Here is a 22,732-nt window from a genome sequence, read left to right as displayed (position 1 = left end):
GTGTTGGTAACAGCCTGGGCCCATAATTTGTGCCACTATCAATGTCACAGACTTTAGTTATGAAGTTACACCAAAAGTTGATTGTTGTACGAAATTAGAGAGGATATGTTCTGCTATTAGTCTCCTACTCTATAAGAAGTGTCAATACACCAGATGGTACTTTCACAATTCAGGGAATCAGGATTGGTTTCGCTGTGGCTTTATTCCATTCGCCTCAGTGGTTCTGAAATTAGCACAAATGCATTATTATGATGCTTGGGGACAATATGTTTCCAATGAAAGTGCTACTTTAATCGAAAGAAAAGCTGTTTACATTATTTACAAGATAAACTGTTGCATTGCATTTATCAGAACATTTCCCCCTCAGGTTGACTTTCATGTGATCTAACATTACTTGACGTTATTGATGATGCACACTGACAATGAGCATAACAACTATTATAACCTTTAATTACACACTCTTAGTCTTTCATTTCACCCAACAACTATTCACATTTTAACCTAACCCTATTTATATCCCCAAAGTCTCTTGTCCCTTGAAGTTGAATGGAAGCCCGTTGGAGAAATTTAAGCTCCAATTATGACGTGGTCTTTGAAAGAAAAGACACTCCTCTTTTGTCAAATTTAAAATTTGAATTCCTGCCAAGAACCACAGTTTCTGCATTCCAGATATCTTTTCCGGTGCTAATTTCTCCGAAGGGATCATCTTATTTTGTATCATTGACGTCTGGTACACGTGCAGATTGGGATGGTCAAGTTATAGATTCATGCCCCATGGATGGTAATCCCTTCCTGCTGCAGCAAATCATCCTCGAGTGGCTCCTCTTATGGCACACTTGGCACAGCTAAAGTTATTTTAGTAAATAAGGTCCTTAAGGACCATTTATAATAGCGTTTATTGTCACATACACTGGAATGAGTGCAGGGAAACTTTTGTAATGTTCCCTGTTGATGCCATCTTATATACTGGGTACCTAGGTCTAGATACTTCAAGCATTTTCACAGAATTGAAATAGCAAAAAACGACTAGCATGGGATAAGGAGTTTAAACATCCAGAATGAGAATAATAAGTGTCTTTAAAGTAATTATGTTATTGTCCTTTTCCAACATGAGTCCATGCCCACCAAGCTTCAGAACATGAGGCCAGCGTGTGGACACAGCATGACCTCTGTCCAGGAATCCCTGCCACTGCGGTCTCCAGTTGCAACTCACTCTGCTCCCTATTCCAGGACTCCACTTGCACCTCACTCTGCTTCCTGCTCTGGGCTCCGGCCTGTGACTCGCTCTGCTCCCTGCTCTGGGTTCCAGGCCTCGGCCTGCAACTCACTTTGTTCCCTGCTCCGGCCCCCCAGGCTACAACTTGGTCAGCTCCCCACTCCAGGCTTCAGTCTACGACTTGATCTGCTCCCCACTCCATGATCCGGCCTGTGACTCATTCTGCTCTCCACTCCAGGCGCTGGTTGTGAATCTCCCTGCTCCCACTCTATGGTTTGGCCTGTGTGCTCCATTCTTGCCCAGCTTGTGACTGATCTCCCTTCTTCTCACCTCCATTCTCCAACTACGGTAGGATAGTTTAAGAAGTTAAAAGTTGGGGTGGGACAGGAAGAAAAACTGCTGCAAGGAGGAAAAAGAAGAAAGAGAAAGGAAAACGAACTGGTAAGCAGAGGATGCTGCCCTCCGCTCCCTCCGCTCCAACCCCAACCTCACCAAACCCGCAGACAAGGGTGGCACAGTGGTAGTATGGCGCACTGACCTCTACATCGCCGAGGCCAGACGCCAACTCTCCGACACCTCTTCCTACCGCCCCCTGGATCATGACCCCGCTCCCGAGCACCAAACCATCATCTCCCAAATCATCCACAACCTCATCACCTCAGGTGACCTCCCACCCAGAGCCTCCAACCACATTGTTCCCCAACCCCACACGGCCCGCTTCTATCTCCTTCCCAAAATCCACAAACCCGCCTGCCCTGGTCAACACATTGTCTCCACCTGCTTCTGCCCCAGTGAACTCATCTCCACCTATCTGGACTCCATTTTCTCCCCCTTGGTCCAGGAACTCCCTACCTACGTCCGTGACACCACCCACGACCTCCACCTCCTCAGAACTTCCAATTCCCCGGTCGCCAACACTTCATCTTCACCATGGACGTCCAGTCCCTACACACCTGTACTCCCCATGCAGATGGCCTTAAGGCCCTCCGCTTCTTCCTGTCCCGCAGGCCCGACCAGTCCCCCTCCACCGACACCCTCATCTGCCTGGCCGAACTCGCCCTCACCCTCAACAACTTCTCTTTCGATTCCTCCCACTTCTTACAGACAAAGGGGGTGGCCATGGGTACCCACATGGGCCCAAGCTATGCCTGCCTCTTTGTAGGTTACATGGAACAGTCGCTCTTCCGCACCTACACTGGCCCTAAAACCCACCTCTTCTTCTGTTACTCTTGCTCCCCAGAGGAGCTTGAACAGTTTATCCACTTCATCAACACCTTCCACCCCACCCACAAGTTCACCTGGACCATCTCCAACACACCCCTCACCTTGCTGAACCTCTCTGTCTCCATCTCAGGCACCAACCTAGAAACCGCTGTCCATTTCAAGCCCACCGACTCCCAGAGCTACCTAGAATACATCTCCTCCCACCCACCCTCCTGCAAAAATTCCATCCCCTATTCCCAATTCCTTCGCCTCCATCGCATCTGCTCCCAGGATGAGGCATTCCACTCCCGCACATCCCAGATGTCCTCGTTCTAAGGACTGCAACTTTTGCCCCACAGTGGTTAAGAATGCCCTCGACCGATTTCCCCCACCTCATTCCTCACAACCCGCCCCCACAATAACTACCAAAAGAGAATCCCCCTTGTTCTCACATACGACCCCTCCAATCTCCGCAAACAATGCAACATCCTCCGACAATTCCACCACCTACAATCCGACCACACCACTAAAGACATTATTCCATCCCCACCCTTGTCTGCCTTCCAGAGAGACCACCCTCTCTGGGACTCCCTTGTCCGTTCCACACTCCCCTCCAGCCCCACCACACCCAGCACTTTCCCCTGCAACCGCAGTATGTGTTACACTTGCCCCCACACCTCCTCCCTCACCCCCATCCCAGGCCCCAAGATGACCTTCCATTTCAAGCAGATGTTCACCTGCACATCTGCCAATGTGGTATATTGCATCCGCTGTACCTGTTGTGGCTTCCTCTACATTGGGGAAACCAAGCTGAGGCTTGGGGACAGCCTTGCAGAACACCTATGCTCAGTTCACAATAAACAACTGCACCTCCCAGTAGCGAACCATTTTAACTCCCCCTCGTATTCCTCAGATAACATGTCCATCATGGGCCTCCTGCAGTGCCATAATGATGCCACCCAAAGATTGTAGGATCAGCAACTCATATTCCGCTTGGGAACCCTGCAGCCCAATGGTATCATTGTGGGTTTCACAAGCTTCAAAATCTCCCCTCCCCCCACTGCATCCCAAAACCAGCCCAGCCTGTCCCCGCCTCCCTAACCTGTTCTTCCTCTCACTTATCCTCTCCTCCCACCTCAAGCTGCACCTCCATTTCCTACCTACTAACCTCATCCCGCCCCTTGACCTGTCCGTCCTCCCCTGACTGACTTATCCCCTGCCTACCTCCTCACCTATACTCTCCTCTCCACCTATCTTCTTTTGTCTCCATCTTCAGTCCGCCTCCCCCGCTCTCCCTATTTATTCCAGTTCCCTCTCCCCATCCCCCTCTCTAATGAAGTGTCTAGGCCCGAAACGTCAGCTTTTGTGCTTCTGAGATGCTGCTTGGCCTGCTGTGTTCATCCAGCTTCACACTTTGTTATCTCGGATTCTCCAGCATCTGCAGTTCCCATTATCTCTGATGGCAAGCAGAGGAGCTTTGACTAGATCATCTTACTGTGCTGCCATCTTGAATGTTAATATTTTTAAAATATACAACTATTCCCTTTCACAAAGCATTTAACAAAATTTGTCTGAGCTGATCAGAAGCAACATCTATTCCAATACACGTGATAAACAGTTTGTGATTATGGTTGTAATTGTAGATTTAGAAGGGAGTGTAACCACTGGAGGGCAGCCTGAAAAACAAATATTTTAAATACTAGAATGGTGACACAGAAAATTATTTTTACTCGGAAGGTTGTCACAGTCTAGATTACAAAGAGAACCTATTTCAAGCATACAGCTGTCATTTTTTAAATAAAAATCTTTCAAATACCCATTTGCATTACCTGTCATAGGTGAAATTGTTGCATTGGTAAAGGAATTCCCTGTAAAAAGATTACAAATAGTTAGGCAGGGCGTTGGAGATGTTCATTTCTACTGACTGTGGTGAGGCAAGACATGCTTTTTAAATGCACTTGATTAATGTTTTGTCTGCTGTTATTGATGAACTCTGAGTATGCCACATCAGTTGCATACTGTTTTACAAGATAATTTTAAGTTACAAATATTTTCTTTGTCCAGAATTTTATATGGAGTTGCTGATGTCAAATGAACAGAAGGCAAAATATGTAGAATTGATACCCCAGTCGGACCTGTGGCGTTCAATAAAAGGGAAGTACATGATTTCAGATCCAATATTCAACAGCTTTACAATTTTGACTGGTCTGTAACATTAGCTCTGAAATTGTCTACCGATCAGGACACGCATAAATTTATTTTACAGAATCAAGCTCTTTGTGTATCATGTTACTGCATTTCAACAACAGTAATCTAATGTTCTGAATAGCTACAAAGATCCCATTTTCTGTACCTGTTCTATTTCCTTGTGATGATGTCCCAGTAGGTGTTGTGCTGTTCTCTGTAAGAGAAACATATGATATCAGTTCAGACAATAGACAGTCGAAGTGATGTCCCACTGTCATGCTGTTCTGTGTAAAACAAGATTGTGACTTCAGCTCAGAAAATCAAAAGCCTCATCCCGTCTACAAACTAATTTGGAAATTATCCACACAAGAGCACGCAGGTAATCTCCTTTCTCAAACCAACATAATTAAAAATTACACTGTCAAATGTTCAATTTTTCTTGTGTTCAGGACATACAGAGTATTGCTTCCAACAGTGCATTTAATACACAAGCATCTTTTCCCAGGCAAAGCCAGGCCTTCTGTTGTCAAAAATCCACTTCTGTAGTGAAATCAGGCCAGACAACAACAAATCTTGAAATTTCACTATTAATTCCACGCAGTTAATCTCACCAACTGAAGCTCTGAGATAATTGTTTTTAGAGGAACACCTATTTATACCAAGTCACATTCACACAAGTACAAACAATCCTACTTATGGGCCCTATCCTCCTCTAGAGCCATTCCATGTTCAATGTGCTCTGAAATGGATACCAGGAGGTAATAGTGGGACAGGAATTTCCAATTAAACATTACAAGAGGACAGTTTTGATGTGGTGATTTTCATTTTCATTACTTGGAAAACAATCGGGTAGAATGGCCTTCCAAGGAATCAGATCGAATTTAGTGGATTACATTGGCGCCAATGTGATGGCATAATATTTGTTTTATGTGTGCTTTGGTGACATGTACTTCTGATATTATTGGCATTTTTAGACAATGTTGCACAGTGACACTGATGGTTGATGGCATGGTGCTCCGTATCTCTTTTCCTCCTGGGAGATCGTCCCTCAGAAACATGATGCAACTTAAATTAGCTGGTGGCAAATATGCAGAGGGGCAGAAATTGCCAATAAATATGCATTATTAAAAAAGAGTACAAGGCCATTCATTCAGTCAAACAAAGCAAAACATTTTCCATAAATGTGTGGGTGAAACAGTAATGTAGGGAAATGTATCTGAAGTTACAAAAATTTATAAGCAGTTAGTTTCAATACACCAATTTCCATCTTTGACAACCTGTGAAGTGGTCTCTTGTGGAAACAGCTCTAGGCCAGGAAGTTGCCTGTGGTATACAACAAGAGCCACTCTGATGCTGCAAACACTCCACATCTTTTGATGCTGTAAAATTACTAAACAAACTCCATTATGTTGCCAACTGCCTAGGCCCAAGATTAGTGTCCATTCAATGTTGTAAAATGTAGTTGTTAGGTGAGACCAAACTTTACTGTGCCAGCTTGATTTTTGTTGAAATTATAGACAATAAGTCTGTAATCATATCTTTACAGCTATGAGCACAATCCAAACTCAACATCTTTTACAACTCTCATAGCTCAGATTGGTTTCATTTCTCTGCCATTCCAGGAGTTCTCTGGTGTTAAACTGAACTGAATGACTGCAGTTTCAAAAATCACATTTCCAGTATGTGATCAGATTGCTGGGAAGCTGTGATGTGACCTGGAATGCACTACACACTGAGTTCTGATCATAACTGTCAAAACAGACTAAATAATGGGAGGGCAGAAATTTCTGGAGTTATGTGGGAAGGCAGGAGGGTGAGAATAATTGAACAGCTCTTTCAAAGAGACCTGTACAGGCTCAAAAGACTGAACAGCCACCTGCTACCCTATCTGATTCAATAACAAAACACAACATCAGCTTCCTGATGATATTCCAGTAGGTGTCATGCTGATTTCTGTAATATCGTGATTTCATTTCAGACTGAAAATGAACAGCCGTGCCCACCCATGGCCTAACTTTGTAAATCATCTATACAAGAAGGCACAGGGAATTTACTTTCACAGAACCACATAATTAAGTTAAATGTTCATTTTTTTCTGGTGTTCAGTGGATGCAGATCATTTCCCCCAACAGTGCATTTAACCCATGTGCTGCTTGGAACCAAAATCTATTTCCAGTCAAACTCAGGCTGTCATATAAAAAAAAATCCATTTTGAAGTGAAATCAGTCCAAATGAAAACAAATCTTGAAATTTTATTATGAATTCAGTTTAAGAACTGATGCCCTCTAGTCCTCGATTTCCCAACCCTGGGAAAAAGACTGAATGCATTCACTCTATGTATGCCTTTTATGATTTTGTACATTGCTATAAAGACCCCCTCTCAGTCTCCTACATTCTAAAGAAAAAAAGTCCTAACTAATAAGGTCTGCCTTATCCTGCCCAAAAGCAGTAAAGACCACTGCCTTCCTGTCACTAGGGGACCCCTTCTCCAATTGTTGGTCCTTAGGGAGGGCTGAATGGACTGCTGGATTGAGGCACTTGGTGATTGATTTGGTTTGCTCCTCTGCATCCATGACAGACTATCGGTATATTTCATCAAAAAAATGTATACGGATCCAAGGTGGAATCAAAAAGTACCACTTTTTAGGCAATGTCCATCAGTTGGGTGGTTGGAATAGGTGTGGTATATATAGCGTGATCATCAGTTGTGTGATGCTGGGTGGATGTGTGAACCTTCTTGAACTCAACACAAAAATTCCCTCAAATCTTAAAATTTAAAAAAAGACTTTCCTTCAACTCTGTCCCCATCAAACACTCCTGGGGTAGGGAACATGAGGAGTCGAAACACAGAGTAAACTTTCCTCTACACATTTGAACTCAAAGTAAACTAAAATTTAAATCCCCTTAGCTCCATCCCCGTTGAACACTCCCAGGACAGGGACAACAGTTTAAAATTCAGAGGAAAGTTTCTTCTTCACTGAAAATAAATAAATTTAAGCTCCCCTCACACTGACTCCGTCAAACACTGCTGGGACTGGGACAACAAGGGGTTAAAATAAAAGCTCCCATGGTTTGTTGAAGGAGTCCAAAGTGTCTCTACAGTTTCTACACAAGAGGCACGCATCTTTCCCCCTCTATACTGATTTCCTCACAACTCCTCTATACCCCACTACCCTTCTCCAGCTCATGCTTTGCTCACACCGGCTGTAGAACACCTGGCTCGTAGTGTGCCTGCCACAGTTTAAGGTACCTGGTTTATGGCTCAATTGTAGTCAGTGCCAACATCTCACATATTCAATCTATGACCTGGCCTTGGCGTGGGGCAGCTGCCCTTTTAACAACCAGCTCAGGCTGAATGTGCAAGATACTAGGCAAGTTTGGCAGTTTGGGTTTGGAGGACCTTGAGGGTCACTTCACACTGAAGCTTCTCAACAGGGACACCAAATGTAGTCTGATTCTTCTTTAAACAAGTTGCAGACAACTCCAACCAGAATGTTACGAATGAATTTGCCCAGCTGTCCCACAATACCAAAGTGTCCAAACCAAGCTGGCACCAGAGCAAAACATTCCCATCTTATTAGGAACAAAATTGCAATAATGTTTAATACTAAACATATTATCCCTAATCCTATTTGGCTGTTTACAGTTACAATACTTCCCGACTCTCTTGTAAATTTTCACAGTTGCTCTCTCTGTGGCTCTGTCCCTGGGTCTGCAGAGCTCCTATCTCCCTGTCTCTCTCTCGCTCTCTCTCTCTCTTTTGATGGTCAGCTGGTGTCTGCCTCTTGCCATGCTGATCTCCTCAAAAGGCCTCAGACGAATACAAGAGCAGTTCCAAGAGGCAGGACTGCAGGTGAACTTTATTTTTATACTTTTTAAATGGTTTTCTGGAATTTTTTGTGTTATGACCAATTAGGGAGATACACTTAATAGTTTGAAACAAGAATAAATCATTTAGATGGCATGCTATTGCCAAGATTCTTTGTGTGGCAGGATTTGGCGCCTTTCTGTCTGGGCTGCCCTTTGTTTAATGGATAAATTGTTGCAGACTAACTTGGAGATACTAAGAACTGCAGATGCTGGAGTCAAAAATAACACAATGTGGAGCTGGAGGAACCCAGCAGGCCAGGCAGCAGAGGAGAAGGAAAGTTGACATTTCGGGTCGGGACCCTTCTTCAGAAACTGAGGAACATGCTGTGTTCCTCTAGCACCACACTATATTGTGCAGACTAACTGTTGCTTTTTACATTACGCTAATGTCGTTAGCACATGGCTTCTGTGTTTGCACTGTGTCTGATCTGTGCTTCTATGGTTTCAGACTTTCACTTGGCCAATGTGCCCAGCATCATTTGTTGTTTGGACAAATTGGCAACGTGTATTTTAGCATCCAGGAGGCTGCTACACGGGATGATGCTAAGTGTCTCTTGTCCATCTGGAAGATCGTCCCTCTGAAACATGGTGCAACTTAAATGAGATGCTGGTGGCAAATAAGCAGAGGGGCAGAGTGTGTCAATCAGTGTGCATCAGCAAGAAAGAGAGCAAAAGAGTATTCATTCAGTCAAACAAAACAAAAAACTTTTTCCTTAATTTTTTGGGGGTAATAATAGTATAAGGAAATTAGTTTGTGGTAAAAATTAAAAACTGTCAGTTTGAATGTACTAATTTCCCTTACTAACGGCCTGTGAAGTGGTCATTTGTGGAACCATCTCTAGGCCTGGAAATTGGCTGTGATATATGTATATGTTTGATCCTGCCAACACTCCAAAACTTTTGATGTTATAAAATTACTAAACAAGCTCTGTTCTGTTGCCAATCGCGTGGGCACAAGATTATTGTCCCTTCAATGTTGTAATTGTCAGGTGAGAACAAGCTTTACAGTGCCAGCTTGATTATTGTTGAAACTATCGGCAATAAGTCTGTAATCACATCTTTACAGCTGTGAGCACTATACAAACTCTTTCACAACTCGTACAGCTGAGATTTTACTGCTCCACCTGGTGTTAAACTGAAGTGAACTTCGACAATGTCAAAAATCACATTTCCCCTATCTGACCGGATTGATGGGAAGATTGTGATATGATCCAGAATGCACTAAACATTGTTGTAATCATTTCTGTTCATAATTGTCAAAATTGAATTGAATAAATACTCAGAAAGCTGAAATTTCCAGAGTTATGTGGGAAGACAGGAGAGTGAGAATAATTGAACAGCTCTTTCAAAGAGACCTGTATAGGCTCAAAGGACTGAAGAGCCACCTCCTACCCTACCTGATTAAAAACAAAACACATCAGGAGCTTCCTGTGTTTCTGAATAGCTCAATTTCAACAACAGTTTTTTTACATTCTTAATATTTACAAAAAGCACATTTTCAGTACCTGTTATGTTCAGTCGAGGTGATGTCCCAGTCAGTATTGTATTGATTTCTGTAAAACAAGATTGTGATTCAGACAATCAACAGCCTCACAGAAAGTGTCAGTGCGCATCAGCAAGAAAGAGAACAAAGAACATTCATTCAGTCAATAAAACAAAATGTGTTCATTATTGTGTAGTTGACAATTTGAACATTTAATTGTGCGCACAATTTACAATAATTTTCTGTCCCAGATAATATGGTAGCGTTGGCAAATGAATTTGTTGTAAAAGTCTAAAGCAGCCAGTGTGAATGTATGAATTTCCATCTTTGGCAACTTGCCAAGTGGTTATTTACAGAAGATGAGGAATGGGCTGTGACATGTAACAGGAACCAATCTGATAAAAAAAAGCTTTCCAGGTTGATAGGGTGGTCAAGAAGGCATTTAGCAGTTTGCCTTCGTTGTTCAGGCCATTGTGTACAGGATTTGGGATATCGTTTTGAGGTCATACAGGACCTTAGCGAGGCTTCTTCTGGAGTACTATGTGGAGTTCTGGTCACCCTGTTACATGAAAGATTGTTAAATTGGAGAGGCTTCAGAAAGATTTACCAGGATTTTACCAGAAATGGGGTGTTTGAGTTATAAAAATAGACTGGATAATTTAGGATAACACAGTGTGGAGCTGGAGTAACACAGCAGGCCAGGCAGCATCAGAGGAGCAGGAAAGCTGATATTTCTGAAGAAAGGTCCCAACCTGAAATGTCAACTTTCCTGCTCCTCTGATGCTGCCTGGCCCGCTGTGTTCCTCCAGTTCCACACTGTGTTATCTCTAACTCCAGCATTGGCAGTTCTGACCATCTCTGGATAAACTGGGATATTTTTTCACTGGAGCATAGGATGTTGAGGGAAGACTTTATAGATGTTTATAAAATCATGAGGGGAGTTACAGACCAGAACAGATGCCTCAAGGTATATTAAGAAAATAGCCTAGACCCTAACTTTTAATTATTTTAAAGGTAAATGTGATGTTTGGTGTTCCAGATATAATTCGATTAGTCAAACTACCTAATGTTAAGCAAAACACAATTTAATCAAACACTATAGCTAAAATACATCAAAAGAATGAGGAACTTGGAATCACTTAACTCTAATGGAAGATTTAACAGAATAATATATTATCTAACTACTAAACAGTAACTGTTTCAGCGAAATAACATCCCACAAACACCCCCTTGGAAAAAGGCAAACTCAGAACAGATTGTCTCATATGTTGCTTGCTTCTACTGTTCCAACTTTACAATAACAACCCAATCCAAGGCCTCAGAAACTGTTTACTTTCATTTCTTTCTAACCGTACAGCTCAGCACCATTGTCTTAAAAATTCTCTTTAAAAAGAAAACCAGAACAAAATAACCTCTTAAAGCCACAGCATTAAGTGATGAGCAAGGGTCTTTTCCCTAGGATGAGGATATCAAAGCAAGGGGGCATATTTTTAAAGTGAGAGGAAAAAGCTTAAAAAAGGACAAGAGAAGTAACTTATTTTTTTAAAAGACAGTGGGTGGGTCAGGTCTGGAATGAAGTGCCACAGGAAGTGCTAACTGCAATTACAGTTACAACATTTAATAGGCATTTAGATAAGTACATGAATAAAAAAGGTTTGGAGGGATATGGTCCAAACACAGGCGGGTGGACCTAGTTTAGTTTGGATACATGGTCTATATGGATTAGTTGGAGCAAAGGGTTTGTTGCCATGTTGTGTGACTCTATGACTCTACCAAACTCTCTTATGTTTCCAGCTCCCTGGGCCCACAGTTGTTACCCCTTCAATGTTGTAAAATGTAGTTGTTGGGTGATAACAAGCTTCACACTGCCAGCTTGATTATTGTCGAAATTATAAATTATAGGTCTGATTACATCTCCACGCCTATAAGCACCATGCAAACTTGACATTTTTCAGAACTTGTACTGCTGAGATTGGTTTTTCTGCTCAAACTGGTGTTAAACTGAAGTGAACTGCTGCAATCTCAAAAGTCGCATATCCAGTATCTGACTGGATGAATGGGAAGATGTGACAGGATTCAGAATGTACTACACATTGGGTTGTTGTAATCACTTCTGATCAAAATTGTCACAAGTGAATTGAATAAATGCTGGGCGAGCAGAAATTTCCAGGGTTATGTGGGAAGCTGTGAGAGTGGAAACAACTGCAGAGTTCTTTCAAAGCCAAAACCTGTACAAGGCTCAGAGGACTGAACAGCCATCACCTTTCTGCAAAGATTTCATCCCCATTCCCAATTCCTTCGACTCCGCTGCATCACAGGATGAGACATTCCACTCCCGTACATCGCAGCTGTCCTCATTCTTCAAGGACCGCAACTTCTTCAAGACCGTGTCTCCCGCATTTCAGGCAACACATCCCTCACACCCCATCCCCCCAATAACCGCCAAAAGAAAATTCCCCCTCGTCCTCACATACCACCTCACCAACCTTTGGATCCAACATATCATCCTCCAACACTTCCGCCATCTGCAATCCGACCCCACCACCAAAGACATTTTTCCATCCCCACCCTTGTCTGCGTTCCAGAGGGACCACTCTCTCTGTGGCTCCCTTGTCTGCTCCAAACTTCCCTCTAGCCCCACCACACCCGGCACTTTCCCCTGCAACCGCAGTAAGTGCTACACTTGCCCCCACACCTCCTCCCTCACCCCCATCTCAAGCCACAAGAAGACTTTCCACATCAAGCAGATGTTCACCTGCACATCTGCCAATGTGGCATACTGCATCTGCCTTACCCATTATGGCTTCTTCTACATCAGGGAAACCAGGCGGAGGCTTGGGGACCGCTTTGCAGAACACCTCCGCTCGGTTCGCAACAAACAACTGCTGCTCCCAGTCGCGAACCATTTCAACTCCCCCTCCCATTCTTTAGATGACATGTCCATCATGGGCCTCCTGCAGTGCCACAATGATGCCACCCGAAGGTTGCAGGAACAGCAACTAATATTCCGCTTGGGAACCCTGCAGCCCATTGGTATCAATGTGGACTTCACCAGCTTCAAAATCTCCCCTTCCCCCACTGCATCCCAAAACCAGCCCAGCTCGTCCCCGCCTCCCAAACCTCTTCTTCTTCCTCTCACCTATACCCTCCTCCCACCTCAAGCCACTCCTCCATTTCCTACCTACTAACCTCATCCCATCCCCTTGACCTGTCTGTCCTCCCCAGACTGACCTATCCCCTCCCTACCTATACTCACCCCTACAGGCTCTATCCCGACCCCTTTAACTTGTCAGTTTCCTCTCCACGTATCTTCTCCTCTGTCCATCTTCAGCCTGCCTCCCCCTCTCTCCCTACTTATTTCGAAATCCTGTCCCCATCCCCCTTTTTCTGATGAAGGGCCTAGGTCCGAAACGTCAGCTTTTGTGCTCCTAAGATGCTGCTTGGCCTGCTGTGTTCATCCAGCTCCACACTTTGTTATCTTGGATTCTCCATCATCTGCAGTTCCCATTATCTCTCTCTTACTTTCAGTCCTGTCTGATTCAATAATAAAACACATCAGGAGCTTCCTGTGGTTCTGATTAGCTCTATTCAACAACAGTTTTCTTATATTCCTAATATCACAAAGATTACATTTCAGTACCTGTTGTATTCGATGGAGATGATATCTCAGTAGGTGTGCTGCTTTCTGTAAGACAAGATTGTGATTTCAGTTCAGCATGACAGACTGTCAGACAGAATGGTAATCAACAGCCTTACCCTGTCTACAACAAAACGTTGTAAATTGTCCATACAAGAAAGCACAGGTTTTTACTTTCACAAAACAACATAATTGAGGATGTTCCATTTTTCTTACTTTCAGGAGATACAGATCATTTCCTCCAACATTGCATTGAGCTCATGAGCTGATTGGGTGCAAAATCTATTTCCAGTCAAACCCAGGCCTTTTGTTGTCAAAAATCCATTTTCGAAGTGAAACCCATCCAAAAAAGATATTGAGATTTTATTATTAATTCCAAGTAGTTAAACTCATCAGATAAAGCTGCAAGATTGACAGTTTTCAAAGAAATAAATATTTATACCAAATTACATTCACACATCTACAAACAATACAATCCTATATACCGGACCTGTCATTTTCTGGTGTCATTCCATGGTTGCTGACACTTGTTTTTTGTTATTAAGTGTATTGGCTTTTCCTGATGTTTTGGCACCAGTGATTAGGGGTGCTGACAAGATTATTGTGAACCTTAAAGAGGAATTCCCTTTTCCGCTGCAAAGGGGAATGGATTTGTTGAAAATTGCACTTGAGACAATATACATGAAGGCAGTGGTATACAATGAAATAAAAATAAAGCCGTGTTTTTTTATATAAATATATGGCTATCATTTTCAACTTTGAAATCAGCAATGCGTTCTGAAATGGGTAGGAGGTAATAGTGGAAAAGGAACCTACTCTTAAAAACTTCCATGAGGATAGCTTTGATTTGGCAATTTTCATTGTCATCACTTGGAAAACAACCTTGTGGAATAGTCTTCCAAGGAACCCCCAAAGTGAATTCAGTGGAGTACGTTGGAGCCCATATGATGGTATAATATTCCTTGTACAAACGTGTAGTTGACATTTTCTGTGATTATTGGCATTTTCAGAGACTGCTGCACCAGTAGCATTGATGGGTGACTCGACAGTGCTAAGTGTCTCTTTTCCTTTGGGGAAACCATCCCTCTGAAACAATGCGCAACATAAATGTGACACTGGTGGCAAAGAAGCAGAGAGGCAGAAAGTGTCAATCAATGTGCATCAGTAAGAAAGGAGCCATGATGTGGAGGTACTGGTGTTAGACTGGGGTGGGCAAAGTTAAAAGTCACATGACAGCAGGGTATAGTCCAACAGGTCTATTCATAGGCGAAGGATCTGTCCTCCAAAAGCTTTTGATTTCAAATAAACCTGCTGGACTAAAGCCTCACATTGTGTAACTTCTGACTCAGTAATAAAGAGAATAAAGGACATTCATTCAGTCAAACAAAACAAAATTTGTCGATTAATGCGTGGGTGATATGGTAGTATTGGCAAATGAATTTGTTGCAAAAGTTTAAAGCAGTCAGTTTGAATGTATTAATTTCTATCTTCGCCAACCTCTGAAGTCTTTATTTATGGAACCAGCTCTAAGCCAGGAAATGGCCTGTGACATGAAACAGGAACCTGTCTGGTACTGCAAACTCTCCAGATGGACAGGGCGAGAAAGAAGGCATTTATCATGCTTGCCTTCGTTGCTCAGGTCATTGAGTATCGGAGTTGGAACGTCATGTTGAAGTTGTATAGGATGTTGGTGAGGCCTTTTCTGGAGCACTCTGTGCAGATCGGGTCACCCTGCTACAGGAAGGATATAATTAAATTTGAGAGGATACAGATAAGATTTCTTATCAAGGTGTTGCTGGGAATGGAGGGTGTCAGATTTCAAGATAGGCTGGATATGTTGGGACTATTTTCCATTGGAGCATAGGAGGTTGAAGGGTGACCTTATAGTGATCTATAAAATCATGAGGGGCAAAGATATGGTACATAGGAAGGGTGTTTTCCCAAGGGTGAGAAAGTTCAAAACTAGGGGTCATATATTTAAGGCGAGAGGATGAAGTTTTAAAAAGGATATGAGGAGCAGCATTTTTACGCAGGGAGTGATTAGTTGGTGGAATGACCTGCCAGAGAACGTGATGGATGCAGATGCAGTTATATCATTTCAAAGACATTTGGATAGGAACATGAATATGAAAGGATAGGAGGGGTATGGGCCAAATGCAGATAAGTGGGATGAGTTTAGTTTAGGAACATGGTTGGCGTGAACTCATTGGACTGAAGAGTTAGCTTCCATGTTGCATGACTCTCTGTTGATATTATAAAATTACTCAACAAACTGTCTTATGCTGCCATCTGTCTCTTCAATGTTATAAAATGTAGGTGAGACCAAGATTGACACTATCAGCTAGATCATTGTTGAAATTATAAACAACAAGTTGGTGATCACATCTCCACAGCTGTAAGTGCCAAACAAACTCAACAATTTTCAGAACTTTTATGCCGAGATTGGTTTCGCTGCTCCACCATTCCGAGTTCTTTTTTTGGGTTGAATCTGAATTACTGCACTCTCAAAACTCAAACTTCTAGTATCTGACCAGATTGATAGGAAGATATGATATGATCTAGAATGCGCTACATAATGAGTTGTTGGAAACATTTCTGATTATAATTGTCAAAATTGAATTGAATAAATACTCGGAAAGCAGAAAACTTCCAAGGTTATGTGGGAAGGCAGGTGAGTGAGAATAATTGAACAGCTCTTTCAAAAACACACTGCACAGGCTCAAAGGACTGAACAGCCAGCTTCTACTCTGTCTGATTCAATAAAAAAAATCAGGAACTTCCCATGGTTCTGAACAGCTCTTTTTCAACAGTTTTCTTACATTCTTAATATTTACAAAGAGCTCATTTCAGTACCTGTTGTATTTGGTGGAGATGATATCTTAGTAGGTGTTGTGCTGATTTCTGCAAGACAAGAATGTGATTTCAGTGCAGTCAGACAGACTGACAGATAATCAACAGCCTCACCCATCCACAACCTAACTTTGTAAATTGCCCATACAAGACAGCACAGTTAATTTACTTCCACAAACAACAGAATGAAGGATTATGCTGAAAAATGCTCCATTTTTCCTGTGTTCAGGAGATACAGATCATTTCCTCCGACAGTGCTTTTAACCCATGAGCTGATTGGAAGCAAAAATCTATTCCCAGTCAAACCCAGGCCATCTGTTGTGAAAAATCCACTTTTGAAGTGAAATCAGACCAAATAGAAAGGAATTTTGAAATGTTATTATTAATTCAAAGCAATAAATATCATCAACTTAAGGTGGAAAATTGGCAATTTTCAGAGGAACAAATATTTATACAAAGTTACAATTACACATCTACAAACAATATAATCTTATTTATGGGTCCTAGCCTTTCATTGTCATTCCATGAGTTGGTGATATTTGCTCTTTGTTATTACATGTATTGATTTTTCCTGATGTTCCAGCACCAGTGATAAAGGGTTCTAACAAGATCATTGTGAACCTTAAAGAGAATTGCAAATGGAGAAAAGGAAAATGATATGTTAGTAATTGCACATGATAAACAACAAACACTAAGGCAGTCATAAAATCATCAAATAAATATCAAGCTGTGTCTATTCATACTAGCTGTCATTTTCAACTTTTAAATGGTCTCCACATTCTACAATAGACACAAGAAGGTAATAGTGGAAAAGGAGTTTACTCTAAAAGATCACAAGAGGATAGTTTTGATGTGGGGGTGTTTTTTCATTTTCATCTCTTGCAAATCATTTGGGTGGAATGACCTTGCAAAGAAACAGATTAAACTCAATGGAGTATATTGGAGCGCAAATGATGGTTTAATGTTTCTTTTACAGGCACTTGGTTGACATCTGTTTCGGTGTTCATTGCCATTTTTAGAAACTACTGCACCAGTGACATTTCTGGGTGATAAGACAATACCAAGTGTCCATTTTTCTTCTGGGCGATAGTCCCGCTGAAACACAGTGCAACATAAATGAGTTCCCGGGGTGGCAAATAAGCGGAGGAGTAGAATGTGTCAATCAATGCGCATCAGTAAGAAAGAGAAAAAGAATATTCAGGCAGCGAAACAAAACAGAATTTGTCCTTTGTGTATTGGTGATATGTTAGTACTGGAAAAAAAAAATTGTACTAACGTTTTAAAGCATTCAGTTTGAATGTGAAAATTACAATCATTGACATCTTGTGAAGAAGTCATTTATGGAACCAGCTCTAACCCAGGAAATTTTCTATAATGTATAACGAGAGTCTGTCTGATACTGCAAACTCTGCGCAACTTTTGATGTTGCAAAACTACCATTAAACTCTCCTATGTTACCAAACACCTGGAAGCCATGATTATTGCCCTTTCAATGTTGTAAACTGTGGTCTGTAGGTAGGAATAAGCTTTACAATGTCAGTTTGACTGTTGAAAATAAAGACAGCAAGTCTGTAACCACATCTCTGCAGCTTTTGAAGCCTTCTGAACTCAACTTTTTTCACAACTCATAATGCTGAGATCGGTTTCACTGCTCCGTCTGGTGTTAAACTGAAGCGTAATGCTGTAATCTCAAAAATCACTTTTCCAGTATCTGACCGGATTGATGAGCAGATGTGCAATGATCCGGAATGCATTACACAATGGGTTGCTGGAAGCCTTTCCAATCATAATTGTCAAAAGTGAATTGAATGAATACTGGGATGGTAGGAGAGTGGGAATAACTGAACAGCTCTTCCAAAGATCTATACCGGTTCCAAAGATCTGAACAGACACCTTCTGCCCCATCTGATTCAGTAATAAACCACATCAGGAGCATCCTCTGGTTCTGAATGTCTCAGTTTTAAGTTCTTAATATTTAATATCTTTAATATTTGCAAAGATCACATTTTTCTCTACCTGTCATGTTTGGTGGAGATGATGTCCCAGTAGATGGCATGCTGATTTCTGTAAGAAAAGTTCACACAGTCAACAGCTGGACCCTGTCTGCAGCATTCATCTGTAATCTGATTAGAATTGTCTGTCATCTGTAATGTCAATTATTTTAATAAACTCCTTAAGGACCGTATTGTGGAATGTTGATTTTTTTCCCCCAAGTTTAATCCATAGAACAATTCCCTTTTACAACATATTTAACAAACTTTGTCTGTGCTGATCAGAAGCGAGAGCTGTTCCCAGCACAAATATAGATATTTTAGATGACGGTGTTTGTTATTGTAAATCTAGAGGACGCTGTAATTTCTGGAGGGCAGTCTTCAAGACAAATATTGTGAATACTGGAAGGGTTAATATTTACTCAGGAAGTTGTCATAGCCTAGATAGCAAAGAGAACCAATTTCATGCATTTCAATATCTGGCTGTCATTTTCATAACTTAGATCTCTCAAGTACCTATTTTCATTACCTGTCACTGCTGAGGTGGTTAAGAAATTCCCTGAAAAAAATTTCCTCTCATTGAAATTGTGCGACTGGTAATTTTCAGAGCAGTAGCTATCTTCCAACAGTTTCATTTCATTGTCTACAAACGCTGATGGTTTCCCTAGATAGGTTTAATCAACTTGCTCAGACTTACGGTAACACATCTGGAGCACGTAAGGTTTGAACCCATGCCCTCCAAGTCAAAGGTAGTTATTTCAGCACACATACAGATAGCTTTCCACAATTGCATTTGGTCATAAAAAAGTATTAAATCAACTAAATCTGATTATTGTGCTTACTATCCATTTCAATTCTGTGCAACATTGCATACATGAACATAATTGTTGATGGAAAATAAGTGGGGGACAAAATTTGTTAATCAGTGTTATAAATGATGGGCTTTATTAAACAGTCTCCTATAACTCAAGGGGAAAATCTGGAGAGAATCATGGAACGTCCTACGGGATCTGTTCCAAGAGATATCCATGTGACCTGCTTGTTATGAAGACAGAAAATCAAATTGGAATTTATTCAAAGTCAAGTTTTAGTGACTGCATAGAATAGAGAATGCTGCTGGCTTTATTGTAGCACAGACTCACAGACTGAGTCAGTCAAACTGAGAGATTTGGAGCAAGAAGGCTCACAACAGGTTTCTATTTTGCTGGGCAGGAGAAAATAAGTTTTTACATGTGTTGAGCTCCAAGCAGAGAGCTACCATTCCAGGAAACAATTGTGAAGCATTGCAAACCAAGGACTCTCCAAAAAGGTGCCTTGTTGCTGGCGATCATTCAATTATACACATTGAATTGTTGTCAGGAACTTTAAAAATTCAACACGTTGGGGGTAAGGAGAACAGATCCCACTAAAATTAGGAGCAGCTTTTGATTTTAACTCTAATCTGTGAGCTGAAATTTACAAAAACAAAATCAGCTGAGTATCAATTTGGTGAGTTTTATTAAGCTTGACGCCAATCTAGTTATTTGTCACTGTTCTCCATAACTTACCTCATAATACACACCTCCATTTTGTCCCACCTTCCTTTTCACTGGAGCCAGAATACTGATTGCTGTTGGGCCTCCTGGGGTTTCTGGCACCAGTCTTAAAGTGCTGCTCATGTGCTGTTGGCCAGGGTTGCCTTTCACTACACACTGTAGTGAGAGGTGGACTAGTTTGTTCCTAGTCTGACCAACTTGGACAGTTAACCCTGTCTGATGACTGACCAGATCCCCCACTGCTCTGGCTGACCTATTGCAACATTCTTGCCTGCTTACCTTGACTTCCAGGACTGACCATGGCCTCCTCCTTCATCATAAAGTTATGGATCTGTTGACCCTGGCCACCCAAGTGACTGACTGGCTGTGTCCAAGCCTCTGAATTCATATTGGATGACACCATCGATTTAATGAACCCTGACTGAGGCAACACAGAGTGCTACGAGTCTTTCTATAAGCTCTGGCCGAGGGGAAAAGAGCAAAAAGGCCAGGCAAAACCCAAATATTACAATAAAAGGCACTGGTCTGCTCCAAAGCGCAGCATTGAAGTACAAAGCTTTGATGGAGAATGGATCAGAGAAGAGCTATGAGGGTGCAATGAGGGTAGCATTTGTCTCAAGCCAACCTCATTGATGGATAGTGTGCGTGTGCTCACTGCCCAGCGACGTACCCTGAAATGTAGGACATTGCTGCCCAAAGGGTCTGTAAGAGCAAACAGCATTCTTGAGTAATGAGATACCTGGTCAGTCAGGAATTGTTGCAGTCTAGTTTCTATTCAATGATTGGGGAATGGGAAATTGCACATAAATGAGAGAAAATTAGGTAATAAAGGTATGCTAGTGCACATAAATAGATACAAATAAGTCTCTCACTGCTCACTAGGGAGATTGTCACCTCACCGGTAAAAATGTTGTTGAAGAATTGGGCTTGTTCAAAATTCTTAATATCGAAAATCTGATGTTTACCAGTCCCAACATATTTTTCCAGCTAACTGAGCAATGCTCACACTGTTTATTGTTTGAGAAGTTTATAGCTAACATTTCGGGGCATGGAGTTTTTGTCGTAAACAATGTTCTAAATTTAATAACAAATGTATTTCCCATAGTTTAATGTATTAGTTGTTTAGTCTATTTTGATTTTGGTGTTGTTGCAGTAAGAGTCTTAAAACATAATATGTTGGTGATTCTTTATCTCAGTCACTGTGAAGCTCACACTTCTTTTTAAAAGTCATTTACGGGTATCCTAAACAAGGTACATCATTAAGCAGAAACATACGTCATTCATCCAGACATGTAAATAACAAACTTTGTCCATTAATGTACAGATGTGTACCCAAAATTTAAATTATCAAATAACAATTTGCAATCACCTGTACTGGTGAAGTTGCTTTGTTGATAAATGAAATCCTTGCAAAATGATTACAACTCATTTGTGCTCAGTTTGGAACAACATTGCTTGGAAGGTAAACTGTTAAAGTTGTTCTTTGTAGAAACAGTCTAGTGGAGAAGTCTGAATGATCTTACAGGGATTAATGTGATACTCCAATCACTCTGCCTTTGCAGGAGTTGCAAATTACTGCAACTGTACTGTGCTTTCAAGGCCCTGGGCTCTTGTTTCAGCGTCATGGAAGTTGAATGTATGGTTAACAATTAAAGCCAAGCTTGACTGATATTGGAGACAGTGATGCTATAATCGTAGTTTTGCATAGCCAAGAGGCATCCAGCCTCAAAGTTGGACCTGCACAATTTATAGAGCTGAAATTGATTTCAGTGGATCATCTTTCCAGCAATTCTCTTTGTTTTTTTAAATAACTAACTTAAACCGACACATTCACAGAAATCATATTTGCACTACCTTTTGTGCTTGATGGAGATAATGTAACTTCAGAAGACGTGGAGCCTGTAAAATTTTTACAATATTAGAACAGATCAAACAATTCATATTGGACACAAACAACAATTAATTATGCTTAACATTTATACAGGTTTTCAGAAAATGCTGGATTCTAAGAAAATCCTTCATTGAAGAATTCTCTGCCCAAGTTCTTTTTTAAAAGTATTAATGGATACTGCACATCTGTCAGGGTTAGGGAGGAAAGAAAATGTCAATTTATCTGCATTGAACCAAGTCATTTTGAGACTCACTACTAAAGTATCTGCAAATTATTTGAACACAATGAAACGTTGACTGTGATTTTAATATGGTTACTTTCAAAGAAATAGTTGGCTAGTATGCTTCGGTCATGTATCTGATTCATTCCCAAGGCAATAAATTGATGCAATCACTCAATTGAAGACAAGGTAGGCTGAATAGATGACTTTCCAGAGACCAAGCTGCTGAAACTGCCACAGTATCCAAAGGTAGAAGCGGAATATGAATATAATAATGCTCTTGTAAAGAGGGAAGTTGTGTTTGTGTAATGTCTTCCACAACCACCAGATGTCCAAAAGCAATTTTGATGCAATGAGAGATAATGGGAACTGCAGATGCTGGAGATTCCAAGATAATAAAATGTGAGGCTGGATGAACACAGCAGGCAAAGCAGCATCTCAGGAGCACAAAAGCTGACGTTTCGGGCCTAGACCCTTCCTTTTTAGACAGGTTGGACTGGTTTAGGGATGCAGTGGGTGGGGGGGAAGAGCTGGGCTGGTTGTGTGGTGCAGTGGGGGGAGGGGACGAACTGGGCTGGTTGAGGGATGCAGTAGGGGAAGGGGAGATTTTGAAACTGGTGAAGTCCACATTGATACCATATGGCTGCAG

At 41.6% G+C, this 22,732-nt stretch overlaps 1 protein-coding gene across 3 annotated transcripts in view; it reads right to left on the bottom strand.

The window, feature by feature from the left end:
• The window catches only part of LOC125456983 (adhesion G-protein coupled receptor G6-like), a 205,003-nt gene that overhangs the window by 101,141 nt on the left and 81,130 nt on the right, over positions 1 to 22,732 (bottom strand). For all 3 annotated transcript variants that reach the window (XM_059650387.1, XM_059650386.1, XM_059650388.1), the window contains exons 4-10: positions 21,827 to 21,871; positions 18,463 to 18,510; positions 16,450 to 16,497; positions 13,600 to 13,644; positions 9,982 to 10,029; positions 4,773 to 4,820; positions 4,249 to 4,287 (exon numbers count right to left, since the gene is read on the bottom strand). In XM_059650387.1, the coding sequence (XP_059506370.1) occupies positions 4,249 to 4,287; positions 4,773 to 4,820; positions 9,982 to 10,029; positions 13,600 to 13,644; positions 16,450 to 16,497; positions 18,463 to 18,510; positions 21,827 to 21,871 (321 nt within the window). The remainder of the gene's footprint in view (positions 1 to 4,248; positions 4,288 to 4,772; positions 4,821 to 9,981; positions 10,030 to 13,599; positions 13,645 to 16,449; positions 16,498 to 18,462; positions 18,511 to 21,826; positions 21,872 to 22,732) is intronic.

Source organism: Stegostoma tigrinum, chromosome 12 (genome assembly GCF_030684315.1).
Source record: "Stegostoma tigrinum isolate sSteTig4 chromosome 12, sSteTig4.hap1, whole genome shotgun sequence".
NCBI classification, from domain to species: Eukaryota; Metazoa; Chordata; class Chondrichthyes; order Orectolobiformes; family Stegostomatidae; genus Stegostoma; species Stegostoma tigrinum.
This window is presented reverse-complemented; position numbering and strand designations above follow the sequence as displayed.